At 38.6% G+C, this 18,641-nt stretch overlaps 1 protein-coding gene across 2 annotated transcripts in view; it reads left to right on the forward strand.

The window, feature by feature from the left end:
• SZT2 (SZT2 subunit of KICSTOR complex) overlaps positions 1–18,641 on the forward strand; it is a 3,556,133-nt gene that overhangs the window by 2,078,730 nt on the left and 1,458,762 nt on the right. For both annotated transcript variants that reach the window (XM_044085412.1, XM_044085413.1), the window contains exon 48: positions 2,247–2,411. In XM_044085412.1, coding sequence (XP_043941347.1) covers positions 2,247–2,411 — 165 coding nt within the window. The remainder of the gene's footprint in view (positions 1–2,246; positions 2,412–18,641) is intronic.

Consider the following 18,641-nt stretch of genomic DNA (forward strand, 5'->3'; position numbering starts at 1 on the left):
GATCTTAACCAATATGTCAGCTGGCTTCTAGCTTATGTTTATCCCTGACAAACTGAATCCCTGAAGAGACTTACTCTGTCCATTTTCTGAAACATTTCTTCCATGCTGTAAAAGCCACAATAAAAGGAAGGCCTTGAACAGTCCAAAACTTCCTTTATTAAAACAAAAAAACAACAAAATGCTCTAGTGCCTTGGCTCTTACAAGCCTTTAACAGAGTATGCTAAACATTTATTTCAGTTGTTCTTAAATACCCCACCTTGTTTAACCCACAATTAATCAATTAAAAACATTTAAAGAGACATTATCACAAAAAACATTTCCAATTACATTCTTTGTTTAAACCCGCTGGATTAAGGGTATTAAATTTTAAAATAATAATAATTATTAATAAATAATTCCTTTTCCTTAAGTTGTTGTTTTATATCTCATTAACTTTTTCACTTGGAAGTTGCTCTCAAATTGTTGCTTGTAACCCTTTTGGACCCCCCCCCCCCCGTGTTCCTGTAAAAAATGCAGTGCTACTCGACTAAACTACCTTTTTTAATATCTATGACGTGCTCTTTTAACCTTACTGCAAAGCTTTTAGTTTCACCTATATATCTATCACATGGACATCTTAAACTGTAAATTATCCTTTCACTCACACAACTAAAGGGACCTTGTTCCTGAAATGTCTTGTCATTTGATGTATGGGAAACTTCTTATTGTGAATGTACATACCTTACATTTTCCACAAGGAAAGTCCCTTTTCGACTTACTTCATCACATCTTGCAGTACTGGGTAGACAAAACATTCCATGTACCGTGAAATCCCTGATACTCCTTCCTTTTGTATAAGAAAATCTCAATTTCTTATTTTATATATATATATATATATATATATATTATATCCTAAGTGTGCATCTTTCCCCAAAACGTCCCAGCTATATTTAACTAAATCTACTAATATTTCTGCAAGTAAGGTAATCTTCATTACAAAGAAAATTTCTTCTATGCTGTTTGGAGTGAGTAAGTGTTCCCATCTCTCTTTCAGGTGGCATGCATTGAGGAAGACCTCAGGTTTTGCTTGTTCACTGTTTCTGTTTGAATCACTGACCGTAGTGAGTACATATTAATTTGCAGAATCTTCCTAAACAATAAATGCAAAATAGGTGATCGTCCTGTTAAGAAAGTTGTCAAATGCAGCAAATTTGGTAGGCATTTTAGGTGAAGATGGGTCAGAAGATCAAAAATTGTGTAGAGGAGCACAAAATAGCTCTGAGGGGATAATGTTGTTTGTGCTGTGTGTTCATCGTTAAACCATATCTTGATGGAGCAATGTAAACATTGTGAAAAGAATTGATGAAGCTTGAACCACTATAGGAAAAGAACCCTTGAAGCAGTCAATAATCGTTTCAGAAGCCTTGTTAATGTAACATTTTTGAACTTCCTGGGAGTTTAGAAGACGTTCCTATAAGCAGTAACTCCATAAGCCTAGGTGAATTCAGTTACCCAGCCATAGACTGGAGCACCTATACCTCTAACATATGGTTTGCCCAGGAAGTTTTGGAATTGATAAAGAGCAATTCCTGGATCAAATAGCTGACAAACCCACTAGAGACCAAAACATTCTGGTTCTGATCCTTACTACCACTACTTGTTCTGATCTTGTAATCTCTGCTTCTCCTCTTAAGTTGGACCGGAAACTCATGACATTTACTATCAGAACCACTATATTTCCTTTAACCAATGGTCTCTATATTTAAAGATTTTAAAAGCATGAATCTTATGTAGTTATATGATGAAATGTTTAAATGTATTCTTGACATCACTCCCGCTTGACTGTAGCATACAGGTTCACTGAATGTTATGTCCATATGAATAAATGCAGCTAGGGCAAATACTGTGGGAAATTTAAAAGTTTTAAAAGTATCCTGGATGACTAGAGGGGCACTCTTAAATATACCCTAGGAATAATTGGCCTTTCCCTTCTTCAGAAAATGGGTTAAGCCTGAAGGGGGATATTGACAAGACATACTTGGTTGTTGTAGTAAAATAGTCATGAAATTCTTATGAATCCTACAGTTAATTTGGTGAGTTGCAATTATATTGTTTTGAGTACCTGAAAAGCTTTTCCATAAAGAATTTTTTAATGACTACTGATTGTTTTATGGTTTCAAATTTGTTTTGTGATATGCAGTTAATATGCACTTTTTGTTGTTGTTATTTTGAGAAATGTGATTGATGTGTACATTTTTATTTGCAGTTTATTCAGCCACCTGGAGCCCCACCAACCGAATTACTGCAGTTCATAATCCCTCAGGTTTTCTTGCCATGGATGAATGCTCTTGCACACTACTTGCGCCAGAACTTGTTGATTTTCCTACATACACCAAAATACACTGACAGTAACATGGAACATCATTTTCAGGTAAATTCTTTAAGCATCCGGTGGCTTGCATTGCATAGCAGAAGTATAGCAACTGCTGTGTACAGTGTATGATCAACCCACTGATCTGCATTCTGTGCTACAGATCTGCTGATATGGATGGCCATCATTACCAGAAAATTCAACAGTCAAAGCAACAGTAAAATTACATTTTCAAGTAGCAACAAACCATTTTGCATACCCTCTTCCTAGAGTGCCATTCCCCCAAATAAATGAATCATTTACTGAACAAGGTGATGGTAGGCACACATCCTCATTAATTGAGCAATGGACACTGTTTCCCACTTGTGATACAGTTTTATAGAGTTTGTCACATTGCTGCAATCATGTTATTTTTGTCGGGTGAATAATGTTGCTGAGACTGAACCTAATAAGAGTGATGTTTATTTATTTATTTCTTGCTTTTGTTGACCAAGGTAGTGTGACTAGACTGTAGTAGCCCCTTTTGTAACTGTGACCCAAGGAGAAAAGCCACAGTTACAAAATAGGCAGTTTTAATACAATAGAGAAAAATGTAAAGCTTAAAATTACAATATGGACATACAATAACTGAAAGGCACCTATACTAGAGAAAAAATAAAAACTACATAAGTAAAATATAGAATTTGATGTTGTTAATCTTCATTCATTCCTTACTGATGGGTTTCAGTTCCGTCGTCAGAACAGAGTCAGCCTTATAACAAGCTCGTGCCAGCCAAAAAATTCTTGAGCTAAGCTTTTACCCACAATGCCCTTATCAGTGTTACCTCAGATCTCACATGCCACGTTGCCATAAAGCCGTGTCAAGCCAGCTCTCAGCTAAGTACTTTGAGAATTTTCAAATTACTTGTTGCATTTCTAATATTTTTCTTCCGTATTTTATCACTAATTTACCCACTCTGTTACTGTTTTTTCTGATTGTTAAGGTGTTTTTTCTTACCGTTTAGGTAGTCTTTAAGTGTCATCGTTGATATAGGTCCTTTCTCCTCTCTGTCTTTGTGGTAATTCCCTTTAAATACCATTGTTGGTATTTCCCTTTCCCCTTCTTTCTTCTATTAAAAAAAAAAATCCTTGCTATAATTTTTCGATTATTGTTTTTCTTGTAGTAGTTAGTCTCTATAGCACCATGTCGGAAAAGAAGAGAGTTTATGGTTTTAAACAATGTATCCAGTGCGACCAAAAAATGCCGAATTCAGACACCCACGACTCCTGTGTATTGTCTGGGTGTTCCTCACCTGTCTCTTCGACCTCCTTGCTCTGTTTGTAAAGGGTTGAGTTCCAGAACCCTTAACGAAAGGAAAAACAAGTTAATCCTGAAGTCTTCTTAAGACGCCCTTCTCAGAGGCTATTTCTGGGTTGGAGGGCTCATCCCCTCACAGTAAAGAAAGCAGAAAGAGACATCACTTGGTTCCTTCATCACCTTTGGGTGACAGAAAGCAGAAACCCAAGTAAAAGCTTCCAAAATTGTCAGCCTCAGGACCTAAATTGACTTCCACAACACCATCTTTGGTTCTGACCACAGTGCCGTCTTCAAAAACTGTACCTTTGGCACCAGTTGGTATAGCACTGATTGCATCTTTGGCACTGACTGTACCAAGGCTAGTAATTTCTACCTCAGTGCCATCATCGATAACTTTAACCATTGCAGTAACATTAGAACTAAAAATCCCAGTAATGCTCTTTATAAACATTCATTGACACATAGGAATGCAAACTTCAGATTTATGGTTATTGATAGGATCACAGGTAACAGGACTAATAAAGCCAGATGGCACTCAGTATTAAACACTAAGGAAAAGAAGTGGATTATCAAGTTGGGTGGTTTATTTTTACCTGGTCTCAATGGGTATTTTGGAACGACCAATGAGCTTTAATTTTGATGACAGGTTAAGTATAAAATAGAGCAATGGAGTTATTGTTGTGTATTACACTGATGAAGGCTTTTTGTAACCAAAACCGGTCTGTTATTGCTGTTTGCTTCTGTCATGACTTGACATGATTAAACATTAAATTGCCATAGTCTGCTGGCCTCCAGTTTTGCTACTTGGATTCTAGTCGTTTGGGGCCATGCAGTTGACATATGTGCAGGGGCTGCTTCATTTTACCTTTGACTTATCTGGCACACTTCACCAGGCTTCAGAGAGACTTAGTGTCCAAACTCAATCAAACCTTATCAGGAGCAGTCTCTGACAAGGTGCACGACAGTTGTCTCACAGCTTGCTACCCTGGAATCCATATCCAACTCCTCCATGTATTTGATTTCCCACGCCACTGAAGAAGTGGATAGAGTGGCAGGTGCAGGTGTTGTCATGAGACGTCATGCCTGCATGTGCCTCTGTGACTTTATGGACCCTTTCAAGTCTTCTTTTCTTAACGCTCCAGTGGAAGCTTCTTCCCTTTTCAGCCCGAAAGTGAAAGACACATTGGCCAGGTGTGAGATGGACTGCAAGACCCTGTCTGCCATGGGCATGCATTTTTACGTCCCTCAGCATCCCTACTCTAGGAACCAGAGGAGTGGAAAGATGTGTCACAAGAAATCACAGGATCCTTTCTATGACACACGTGGCGAGTATACTCCCCAGGGCAGAGGGGGTAACTCATTTGGAAGGCGCCCCTACAGAGGCAGAGGGGGGCACGTAACCAGGGCTCCAGAGATTCTTTCTCTGGTCAACCCTATCAACACTGCTGAGGAGTGGCCAGATTACTTTCATCTGGAGGCAGTCAGGGAGCATTTTTCCTTGCGCCATTCTGCCTGGTTAACAATAACAATAGATTTATGGGTGCAATAGATCATAACCAGAGGATATCACGTCCCGTTCAATCTTTACCCAAAGTCATCAAGACAAATGCCCGACATTCCACCCAGTCAAAGGGAATCAGCAGCTCTAGAAATTCAAAAGCTGCTTCGAAAAAGAGTCATCCAGACAGTCCCATCAGACCAGAAAGGATCCAGATTCTACTCAAGATTCTTTTTAGTGCCAAAAAAGGCAGGAGACTGGAGACCAATCCTGGATCTCAGCATCCTAAACAAATTTGTCTAACAGGAAAAATTCTGGATGGTCCCAGTTCAGTCTATCCTTCTGTTTTTGGAAAAAGACAATTGGATGTGTTCAGTAGACCTTCAGGACGCATATTACCACTTAAAAATGGACAAACGCTTCAGAAGATTTCTTCACTTCTGGTTAGGAGCCAATCACTTTCAGTTCCGCTTGCTGCCCTTCAGACTCTCTACAGCCCCCAGAGTGTTCACTAAATGCATGGCAGTGGTAACAGCTCACTTGAGACTACAAGGATTCCTGGTGTTTCCATATTTAGACGATTGGCTCCTCACTGCCCCCTCCAAGCATGTACTGGAGATAGCCCTAAACTATACTCTCAAAATAGCCGAATCTATGGGAATCTCAATAAACTGGGGAAAATGCAACTTCATTCCCTCTCAAACCTTGGAGTTTATAGTGGCAAATTTCAACACACATGCTTGCCTAGTCTCTCTTCTGGACCAAAGACTACACAGGATAAGATCTGAAATCCGGGTGATACTCTGTCAAAACCTAGCCCTAGCTCGAACAGTTCTTCAGCTCCTGGGTTCCATGGCAGTGTCAATTACCATAGTGCCCTTGGCAGGACTACACATGAGACTTCTCCAGTGGCTCCTTCTAACACAATGGTACCCCTTACAACATCCTTTGTCCTTTTAAATATGGATAACTCAACGATGCAAACATGATTTAATGTGGTGGATGAAACCAGACGAAGGACTATGGAGTTGCCCCTTTTGCCCACAACAGCCCAGGGCCACAGTGACTACAGACGCTTCCCTGATAGGGTGGGGGTGCTTTACCAAGGGAAGACGGTCCAGGATACTTGGTCAGACATAGAGGCATATCTGCATATCATTGTCCTAGAACTGAGGGCAATGCTGCTAGCGTTGCAAGCATTTCAATCCATCCTTCCATCAGGGACAATTGCTGTTCAGTCAGACATCATGTCAGTAGTCTGTTACATCAAAAAACAAGTAATCTCCGTGGTATCCCCGAAGTCTCAAAACAACCCACTAAAGTGTAGTGGGTCCAAAAACAAAACAGTGTAAGAAACTTCTCTGTGTGGAAGATTTTCAGTCCATATATTTCTAGTTAATCACTGTATATTAATCAGATCAGACAATAGTAGTAGAAGTAGCGAACGTAAACTCGTCTTAAGTCAAAACAAAACAAAAAGTAATAATAGAAAATATATAATTGTACAGCATTACTAAGTATTGAAAGTAATCCAAGCAAGGCAGGCAGTCTGTTTCCAGTCGAAAATCCTTTATTAAGTACACAGACAAGCGATCCAAGTAAAACAAAAATAGAGTAATAATTTCCTCACAAGCTTTCTAAATATATATATATATATATATATATATATATATATATATATATATACTTTTTATCAGGCATGGGAGTGGTTTATTGTGCTGTAAAACAAAGTGTTATTGGTACACATGTTAAATTCACATCCCTTCCCCCATCAGTGTGACATTCGAGCTGGTCCTGCCCTACTTAGTAGCTGTCATAATAATATATAACCCTTATGTACTTTAAATAAAATTTATAATGATGTGGTACCTCTTATTTAACCAAATTATTAAGTAGATTATTAAGTCTGTGATTTTATCCAAGACAATATACTACATGGCTGGAAATATATCAATCTTAGTTCATTTGGCAATCAAAAAATATATATAAATATATACATATACATTTTGCATGTAAAAATCAGTTTCTATTTCCATAACCTATTGTTAACAAAGATCGCTTTCGTCCTTCTAAACTTCTACAGGTCTGTGTACAAGAACCCTAAAAACCTATATAATTGTATAATATAATATATAATAACGTATAATAAATAATAATGTATAATATAACTATATAATAGTATTACTTTCGAATACTTAGTAATGCTGTACAATTATATATTTTCTATTATTACTTTTTGTTTTGTTTTGTTTTGTTTTGACTTGACGAGTTTACATTTGCTACTTCTACTACTATTGTCTGATCTGATTAATATACAGTGATTAACTAGAAATTTAGTCTGTTACATCAACAAACAAGGGGGAACAAAGTCCTCCCCATTATGTCGAGAGGCCATGAGAATTTGGCAATGGAAACCTCGGTGAGACCAATAAGTGTTCTGATGAAGCTGTGTTTTATGAGTGAAAGCGCTTAACATCCAGTTTGTATTTTTATCAATAAATGTGTTCCGCTTGGAAGTATTTAGTGAATTCGTACACTTATTGGTCTCACCGAGGTTTCCGTTTAGTTTTTTAATTTGGCAATGGGCCATAGCTTCCAAATGCTTTCTGATTGCAACACATATTCCTTGGAGTTCCAACATGATTGCAGACAAACTGAGCAGATGTATTCTACTGCCTCATGAGTGGTCCCCTCAATCCAATTATTGCGGCGAAGATCTTCATCTGCTGGTGCCAGCCTTGCTGCGACCTTTTCGCCTCTCCGGCAAATCACAAGTGCAGCAGCTACTTTCCCCTAATCCCCTCAAATGGGGAGTCCCTGAGGGATGCTGTTGAGACACAATTGGTCCATGGGACTTCTGTATGTCTTTCCCCTGATTCCCCAAGTTCTAAAGAAAGCTCTTCGTCTGAGAAGCAGAATAATCCTCTTTGCCCCTTACTGTCCATGACAAATTTGGTTTCCCTTCCTCTGGCCTCACCTAGTATATCAACCTTGGATTCTGGATCCAACTCCAGAATTAATCTCGTATCCACAAGGGTTGACTCACCCGAACATATCCAGTCTCAAGCTGACAGCTTGGTTTCTCCAATTCCGGTAATCGCCAGGCACCTTACCTCCCCAGTGCGTAATATCATTCTGGCTTTGCATAAACCATCCACCAGAAAACTCTGTCTCAGCAAGTGGAAGAGGTTCCTTATTTGGTCCCAACAAAGACAACTAGACCCCTCTACAGTCCCTGTTAGTCTTGTTTTGGATTATTTTGCAAGTCTTCTTCATTCAGGAGCAGCAGCCTCAACTGTCCAAGTACACTTAGGTGCTATCTCAAACTTTCATAATGGATTCCAAGCCTCATCACTAATTTCCCATCATTTCTGCAAAACTTTCTTAAAAGGGGCCTCCCATATCAGACCACCCTTCAGGGAACCCATCAAACTGGAATTTAACTCTCATACTGCAGTCCCTGACACCATCGCCTTTTGAACCTGCTTCCACTTGCGACTTAAAGTTCCTGTCCTGGAAATCACTATTTTTGGTAGCTGTCACATCATCCAGAAGCATTTCTGAGCTTCAGGCCTTGTGTATTATGCCCTTACTTGGTATTTCATAAAGACAGAGTGTAACTCCGGACTAATCCTTCCTTTCTGCCCAAGGTTATTTCAGAATTGTCAGTTAACCAAACTGTTGACCTACCAGTCTTTTTCCCCAACTACTCAGACAAAGGAGAATACTGGCTTTCTTTGCTGGATGTGCATAGACAATTATGTTTTTACCTGGACAGAACTAAGTATGTAAATCAGACCAGCTGTCTGTGTCCTATTCAAGCCCCAAATTGGGAAACTGTCTCAAAAGTAACCTTGTCCAAGTGGTTGATAAACTGTATATCCTTGATTTACCAATGAAATAAAATTTCTCTACGGAGCAAGCAAAGCACACTCCTTCAGGTTGGTGACTACTTTTGTTGCTTTTCATGCTAAGGCATCATTGGATGGTATTTGTGCAGCTGCGACTTGGGCTACCTCTCATACCTTTGTCACTCATTACAAATTGGATTTGGTCTCCAGGGGAAGGGCATCTTCTGGTTCAATGGTACTCAGGAACATCCTTCCATAAGGGCCTCCCAGGACTAGCTAGGGACTGTCCCATCAGTAAGGAATGAATAAAGATTAACAACATCAGACAAAGAAGTTATGTTCTTACCATAGTGGTCCATCTGTGTTGTTCATCTTCATTCATTCATTACGTCCCATCCACCTTCCCCCTCCACAGGCTGCTGGAGGATCGGATTAGGTCCTACTCTTCAGGGTTTCTGCTCAGAAAAAGCCTCTGCTTTACTTATTATGGGCAAACTCGATCTGAGGTAACAGGGAGAAGGGCACTGTGGGTAAGAGCTTAGCTCGAGAGTTTTTTTGGCTGGCACGAGCTTGTTATAAAACTGACTGTTCCAAGGATGGAACTGACACCCATCAGTAATAAATGAATGAAGATGAACAACACAGATGAAACGTTATGGTAAGAACATAACTTCCTTTTCATCACATATTAATATGTGACAAATTGGCATATGCAGAGAGGTTCAAATGTCAGATTATAATTTTACATTTAAGGGTAGGAGAAATAAAAAAAAAAGGTGATGTGGAAGATAGGAGTAGAAAGCAGAAAGGAGGGGATGAGAACAGCAAGCAAGAAGACGGTGAGGAAATGTGAGTCATGTAAATTTGTCAGATGATATATAGAAAAAGTTATAAAGAACTGAGGTAGGTGTAGAAGATAGTATGATTTGGAATTTTGATGGAGGGAAAAGCTTGTCTGGAGGTATGTAAAGAGTAAAAGTAGCAGAAAGAACAAAGGGATAAAAAAACAGTAGGGAATTTACATTGAGAATTTGCTTTGTTGAGGCATATGCAGGTAATGTAGGTGACTTAAGAATCAAAGTAGTCTAGCCTGCAGAGATGCAAGGGCAGAGTCAAGTGTTTTAAATGTATTGCTCTAGTAAGTTTTTAAATATGTATAGGCTGGTTTGTTGTCTGATGGTGCTAGAGATAGAATTACAGATTATGGAGACATAATTTGAGTATGAGGACAGGCCAGGAGAGTTGTGGGTTTTGGTTGTGGTTAATAGAGACTTCTCTGTGGAGAGCAGTGACCATGCAGGGGTGTTAGGTTTCACTAAGGCTTGGAGTGTAGGACAGTTTTGAGGTTTGTAAATTATATTTTGAACAGTTGCTAAATGAGTGATAGAGAGGTAGTGTAGAAGTTCTAGCCGGCCTGTTTTAAGGCTAGGCAGTGGAGGGGGTTAGCAGTTTGGTTAGTGGCAAATTTATCTTTTTTTTTGTTATAGCATTGTTCAGTTGTTGTTAGTAGAACGTGGTGTAGATGGGGGGCAGCTTAGAGTAGCAAAGGCAAGAGATATACAGATGCTATTGTATCGTCAGCTTTGCTAGTTAAAAAGTGTTTGCTACAATATAGGAGTGCAATTTTTATGTGGATTTTCTTAATAGCGTGTTGAATTTGAATATCAGACTTAAGGTGGGTATCCATAATGACATCAAATATACTGGATATAAAAAGTTTACACACCCCTGTCAAAATGCCAGGTTTTGTGATATAAAAAATGAGACCACGATAATCATTTCAAAACTTTTCCCACCTTTAATATGACTTATAACCTGTACAATTCAATTGAAAAACAAATCTGTTAGGGGGGAAAAATATAAAAAATAAAAAACGTACAGTAAGCTGGTTGCATAACTGTGCATACCCTTAAGCTAATACTTTGTTGATGTTTTGATTTAATTGCACCATTCAGTCTTCTTGGATAGGAGTCTATCAGCATGATACATCTTGACTTGGCAATACTTGCCCACTCTTCCTTGCAAAAATGCTCCAGATCTCTCAGATTGTGAGGGCATCTGTTGTGCACAGCCCTGTTCAGGTCACCCTACAGATTTTGTATTGAATTTAGGTTTGGGCTCTGGCTGAGCCTTTCCAAAACTTGAATTTTCTTCTGGTGAAGCTATTCTTTTGTTGATTTGGATGTATGCTTGGGGTCATTGTCATGTTGAAAGGTGAAATTCCTCTTCATCTTCACCTTTCTAACAGACACTTGAAGGTTTTGGGCCAAAAGTGACTGGTATTTGGAACTGTTCATAATTCCCTCCACCTTGACTAAAGCCCCAGTTCCAGCTGAAGAAAAGCAACCATAAAGCAGGATACTGCCACCACCATGCTTCACTGTGGGGATGGTGTTCTTTTGGTGATGCAAAGTGTTTTTTTCGCCAAATGTACCTTTTGGAATTGTGGCCAAAATGTTCAACCTTGGTCTCATCAGACCATAACATATTTTCCCACATGCTTTTGGGAGACTTGATGTATTGTTTTCCAAATTTTAGCTGGGCCTGGATGTTTTTCTGTGTAACAAAAGGCTTCCTCCTTGCAACCCTACCCCATAGCCCAGGCATATGGAGAATACGGGAGATTGTTGTTACCATGTAGTATGCAGCCAGTACTTGCCAGAAATTCCTGCAAATCCTTCAGTATTGCTGTAGGTCTCTTGGCAGCCTTCCTGACCAGTTTTCATCTTGTCTTTTCATCAATTTTGGAGGGACGTCCAGTTCTTTGCTACATCACTGTTGTCCCATATTTTCTCCATTTTGTAATGACTGTCTTCACTGTGTTCCATGGTATATCCAATACTGTGGAAATTGTTTTGTACCCTTCTCCTGAGTCATACCTTTCAACAATGAGATCCCTTTGATGCTTTGTAAGCTCTCTGCGAACCATGGCTTTTGCTGTAGCAGGCAACTGAGTAAATGTCAAAAAAATCCTGCTAGGTCAGCTGAACTTTATTTGGGGTTAATCAGAGTCTCTTTAATTGATGGCAGGTGTGTACCCAAGAAGACTGAATGCTATAATTAAATCAGAAGGTGCTTCAGCAAAGTATTAGTTTAAGGCTTTGTACACTTATGCATCCAGCTTATTGTACGTTTTTTATTTTTTATATTTTTCCCCTAACAGATTTGTTTGTTTTTCAATTGAATTATACAGGTGGGAAAAATTTTGAAATGAGTTATTGTGGTCTCATTTTTTTATATCACAAAAACCTGGCATTTTAACAGGGGTGTGTACACTTTTTATATCCACTGTAGCTTTGTGTGAGACACAAGTTTAATAGAAGTCTTGTTTGATGAGGTTATGGGGGAAGTTATCTTTTGTAGAGGATGCAGATTTTGGTGTGAAAAGCAATAACTTGGTTTTCTTAGTGTTCAGTAGGAGGTGAGAATTATTGAACCAGGTTTTTATACACACACACACACACACACACACACACACACACACACACATGCATGATATTTCGGTGCCTGTACACTGTTAGAAAGGTAGTTATGAATCCAGGAAAGGGAGGGGGTTTCCAAACCTATTGAGGATCATGTGCAAGGCGACTCTAATGGAATACAGCATCAAACGTCTTAGATAACTCAAGGAATAGACAGAAAATATTTCCAGAGTCCCTGTGAAGGCTGATAAAATTGGTGAAATTAAGAAGAGCTGTGGTAGTGCTGTGGTGTGTAGCTTGAAGCCATGATAGGCAGAAGAAAGGAGACTTATCTAGTAAGTGTTTCAGAAGTTAAGCTTCATAGACTTTTCAAGGATTTCTGATAATGGAGATAGAATGGCTGTAGGGCAGGTAATCACAGAATTCATTGGAGTCTCTTTCTTTGTGTAAGAGAATAATTTGTCACTCATTCAGGTAATTGGTGCATAGTTTTCTTCAGTAGATCTATTCATGAGATTAGGGAGTAGGGTATGCTAATGTGTCAACAGTCATGCTAATGTATTTTGAGGAAAGGTTATCGTTGGCTATTGTGGTGGGTTTTAGCTTTTGAAGTAGTTTGCATTTTTGCTAGTGGTGATTGGAACTGGGTTGATGTGGAAGGCAGGAATTTTAGAAGGATAGTTCTGTGAGGATGGAGAGAAGGATAGGCTGATGGTTGTTTTTAAGGGAGGTGACTGAATCTCTGAAGTGTGAGTTGAGTTGGTTAGAAATAGGTTTGGTATGGTTGATGTTAATAGGGGGATGGTTGGGCTGGGTGACCTGGATTTTAACAAATTGTTAATGGAAGACCAGCATTGTTTGGGGTTTTTATTGAGTTTATCTTGGATTGAGATATAATGAGTATTTTAATCAGATCAAATTCATTTTTTGTGTGGTTGTGGAGCTTTTTGAAGATCTGTAAATGGCTTTATGTCTTGCTGTCAGAGATTTAGTAGTTTTTCTGATCCAAGGGGCAGGTGTTAATTTGACTCATTTGTGTATGGCCGTGGCTAACTGGTTTAATATATTGAAAAAGGTATCATTGAAATATACAACTAGCTGGAGAGCTTTTAGAAGATACATTTTGCAAGCTTTCAGTATTTCTGTGGGTGTATCTTTGTAAAATTGAGCGAAGTGTGAACTATGTTATAGTGGTGCTCCTTCTGGGGTTAAGTTGGCAATCTTTTAAGAAAGATTGGGAAGTGGTCATTCACAGAGTTAGGGAAGGTACCAGAGGAGATAATTTTACATGAGTCATATGTGGATCATGTGAGGGCCCTATCTAAAATAGAATATCTTTTGGAGTGTTTGCTCTATGTGGTTGGAAAGGTGATGAGTTGTATGAAGTTTTATGGATTTATGGCACAGGTAGAGTTGGGAGCAGATGTAGACCACCAATTTATATTTATTGCACTTAGGATGATGGTTTCATGTTGATATTTGTAGAGAGCCAAGATAAATGGTCCACTAAAGTTGAATTGTTGTTACCTGGGGAAATGTAAACATTGTTAAGACTGATATTTTCATGTTCTTTGATTATTTAGAGGGAAAGGCATATTTCAGCATTATTGAAGGAAGGTGGGTAAAACTTGGTATGGTAAGAGTATCAATGCATTATTGCACAGAACTGCTATGCCTCCTGCTTTTTTACGTAGTCTGCCTAGTCACAGGGTGTTATAGCCTGAGAGAAGTAGTTTGTCATTCTTATTGTTGGGGTTTAGCCAGGTGAGAATGAGACCAGAGTAAGACAGGGAGGAGGATGCTACTGAGCAGAGTGGTAATTTGTAGTAGTGAGAATAGAAGTAGGAGATTAGAGAGGCAAGGTACGTTTTTGTTGATGTGCAAGGAAAGTGTTAATGGGGGAGATGAAGTATCGAAGTAGAGAACTTTCTCAGAGGTCAGAGTTAGACTATGATGGAGACAATGAAGTTAGAGTATAGAGGAGTTGTGTTTGTCAGTTTGAAATGCACTGATAACAAAAGAAGTATGATGATGGAATTTAGGGAGGGTTTTGCATTAGATGTGAAAGTGTGTGAGTCAGGGGAGCTACAGTGTTGTGTTGCTCAATAAAAAGTACCGCTTGATAGGAGTGTGGGGTTAGTAAGGTGTCGGATTGAGGGGAGGAAGGGATGGGATTTCCTGCCAGGTGTGATGGGAAAAGTGACTTGGCAGTAAGGATACTGGTTGTTAACTATGACGAGATTGTGATGGTTTAAGAGAAAGAAGTGTGATTAGTGGGGTCCAGTTTCTTTTGTATTTCTTTGGTTGTGAGCTAATTTTGAGAGTTGCTAATAGGGGTTATATTAGTAGAGAAGGGTGGGCTGAATGGGATTAGGGGTAGAGTAGGGGAGCAAAGTTAGCCTGAGTGGTAGTGAAGGTGAACAGAGCGTATTTGGCCCACCTCAAAAATATAGTTGCAACTGTCCCTATTCAGAAGCAATGTATGATGTGGTAAGTCATTGTACCAACTTGGACTTGTTTTAAAATATTGGCAAAAGCTTATATTTTGCTCATAGTATGAGTTTTGTTCATTATTTATCAGTAAATCTAAATGGAATGAGAAAAAAAAAACACGAAAAAGAAAACCAACATAAAACTGCCTATACAAAAAAAACAGGGAAATTCAATAATACAGTAGCTGGAAAGAGCACTTTAGAAATTGCAGGCTGCCATGTAGAGCATGGTGTAACCTGTTGATTACAGATGGGATGGACAGGGAAACTGAAGCTGTAGAGAGGTAGTGGAGGCCAGCTATGATTCTAGGGCTGTAAAGTGCACAAGCCAAGCAGAGAAGAGACATTAAACTTTTACATGTATCATTTTGAACAGAGCATAACGTGACTAAGATGATGAAGTAAATGACTAAGTAAATTCCCCTTACACTGAGTTAATGTTTTTTTTTTGCATAAATCTGGTGACAGTGAAGGCTACTATGTCAGTTTTTCCAAATTTCAGATCAGTTAATATGAGTACACTAGCAAAGCAGTAGTAATTTCTTGAATCTTATGTTGTGCCACAGAAGTAATTGTGTTTATTACTGTTCCATTATAACAGTAAGAGAAGAAAAATACAGCTGTATATTCTGCTGCTTTATATATTATTTTCCGTGGTGGAGACCATGATAAAAATATTTAACACATTAAATTTAACATTTTATCTTAATGAACAGGATGTTCATGACATAAGGTGTGTGTTAATAAGGACAGTTGTATAGAGAGAGGAAGTAGCAGTGACAGGAATTTAAACCATTCACACAATATTTCTTAGACAAGTGGAGAATCAGCTTGAGTAAAGAGATGAAAATTCTGCAGTTACAGAGGTTATGCAGAAAAGCACCTGACGCCTATTGTTAGATAAAAGGACAAGTGCATCTTAACCAATTTCCTTTACCCAGAAGGTTTTCTTCATATAGAATAATCCCACACATCCACATATTAAGAAATCATGACTTCGTTCTTTCCCTTTTGTGCTAATCATCTTCCTCAGTGCACACCATGTTGAAGCATAATGAAATCATATCATGCTTTGTTGTATATTGTTTGAAAGTGTCTTGCCAAGGAAAACATATATAGCAAGTGTCACTCTTCTAGTCAGGATGTAATAGATGAGTCTTTGTGGGTTCTTTTCAAGCAGCTTTATTATGTACAAACACATCACAGTAGAAACTTATTAACTTTAACATAAAGTAACTTAAATACAAACTAATTGCATTCATTCTCATATGCTTACTCTCTGGCTGCATTTTCAAAATGGCACTAGGAATAGCACGTGCTTGCTATTTATATATGCATGTACATCACTTGCAATGCTTCTTAAAGACATCACTCACTCTGCTCTACATCCTCCCTCTTTGAGAAATAGATCTTGTGATGCTGAGGATATTAATTGGCATGCTAACAATACAAATAGCCTTTTTATTATGCAGTTATACAAAACTAAGTATGTATGTACAGTTATGTCCAAGTCGCTGTGTATCTCACACATGGTCTAGAAGTGCGACCAAATCGTGTGACATAAAACTGGGAATTAGATTTGGCAACTGGAACCGTCTATGCTGAATGTTCAACCTTAGGAATATTGGGAACATCCTCAGGAATGGAATTATAAGGTAAGACATGTTCTGGAACAGGAACATTGTCTGGATTGCAGTGAGATCTAGAGTCTGTATCACAGGAACAATGTTGCGATAACGATTCTGGTACAGGAAGTAGGTGTCTGAAATTTCTGCTATACTCCATACCCTTAGATTCTACAAAGCAGGATCTAGGATCAGTACAGATACCTGTTATTTGACCAATCCGGACGAAACCTTTCACGGTTTGTATCTTCCCTGTCAGTCCTCCTTTCAATGGATGAAGAAATCTACTTGATTTATCATAACTGGACTTCTGAATATAACGTGTCTTGAATAATTGGGCTCCGATGGTTCTGTTGTTTTTAGCTTTAGGCCTCAATAAACTGGAAATAATAGGTAGTGTTGTTCTGGTTTGCATGGATAGATGTCTCTTAGCAGGTGAGCCAAGTATATCATCATGGGGTATATTTTTGAGATTAAGTAAATTCAAGAAAACATCGGTATTGTCACGCTTTGATCTTTCAAATAATTGCTTTCCATTCTGCACTGCACGTTCAGCTAGTCCATTTGACTCGGATATTCTGGACTACTAGAAATATGTATAAAGTCCCATTCTATTCCAAAGTTCTGAAATAACTGACTAGTAAATTGAGTACCATTGTCAGAAATAACTTTGTGTGGACTACCATGGACTGAGAAGTAGGATTTCACTTAGTAATAACTGTAGTGGATGTTAGATCAGGTAGTAAGTCAATCTCACATCAGTTTGAATAAGAGTTTGCCAATACTAAGTAATGCTGATTGTTCCACTCGAATATGTCAGTGGCTGCTGTTGACCAAGGTAGTTCAGGAACTTGACTTAGCTGAAGTGGTTCTTTTTACAAATGCAGTTTAGTATATTGCATACAGAACAAGAAAAAAGGCCACAATACTAGTTCTCTCACCCTTCTCACCCTTTGGTAGACTTAGAACCTGGATGACCATGATGCAAAATCTGGATATATTCATGTTGTAAGGAAGCAGGAACAACAATTTTAGGACCTTTGAAAATAATGCCATCTTCCATCAACATCTCATCTCGGAAAATAGGTTTGCACTACAGCACTAACATAGTGGTTGAGCTTATGCAAAATTGGATCACTCTTTGATCTGTCAGCTCATCAAGTCTCGTGGTAGAAAAATTATGTACTGCCATTATGTCAAAGTCAAAATTCTCTGCGTCAAACTGTTCCATTGTATTTCTGGGTGATCTGGATAAGGTGTCAGCCAGATAAAGAAGTTTGCCTTTTATTATAAACCATTTTGAAGTTGTACTTTTGCAATTTGAGCATCATTCTTTGTAATCTTGCTGGAGCTGAATGCATAGGCTTCTTTAAAATAGTAACTAGAGGATGGTGGTCAGTTTCAATCTGAATAGTTCGACCATAGATATAACCATGAAACTTGGAACATGCAAATACTATTGCCAAAAGTTCTTTCTCAATTTGAGCATATTGTATTTCAGTTTGGGTAAGTGCTCTAGATGCATAGGCTACTGGTCTGCCTTCCTGAAGAATAACTGCGCCAAAACCAAATTTTAAAGCATCACAGGAAAGAGTGACAGGTTTATTGACATCATGATATCTTATTGTGGTTAGGGTGCCAATTTTCTGTTTAAGGTCTTCAAATGCCTTCTGGTGCTGTTCCAACCAAGACCATGTAACATTTTCAGGTGCTATCACTCCCTGAAGTCTGGTGTGAACTTGCCTAAATATAATTGTAAATCCACAAAACCAAACAAAACCAAGAAGTACACAAAAAAGCTCAAGCCTTCACAAACAGGTGCTGGATTTATTTTTCAAACTGCAAGTAAACGCTTCTGAGGGTGTCTTCAGACCAACACAGCTATATGTTAAACCATCTTCAGCTTCAAAGACAAAGACTAAAGCAGCTCTAAAGACAAAGAAACAAGTACAGCATTCTCCTACTCAGACTTCCATGCCTAAAAAACAGATGCTTAAAATGGCCGAAGACCTAATTACTTTGATCAGGGGTTCCCATCCCCCTCCTGATAAGAGGCCTAGGCAAGAGACAGAATATGATTCTTCTGATCAGGTTTCTATTTCTTC

Source organism: Protopterus annectens, chromosome 10.part0, assembly GCF_019279795.1.
Source record: "Protopterus annectens isolate FY-2018-M chromosome 10.part0, PAN1.0, whole genome shotgun sequence".
In the NCBI taxonomy this organism is placed as follows: Eukaryota; Metazoa; Chordata; order Ceratodontiformes; family Protopteridae; genus Protopterus; species Protopterus annectens.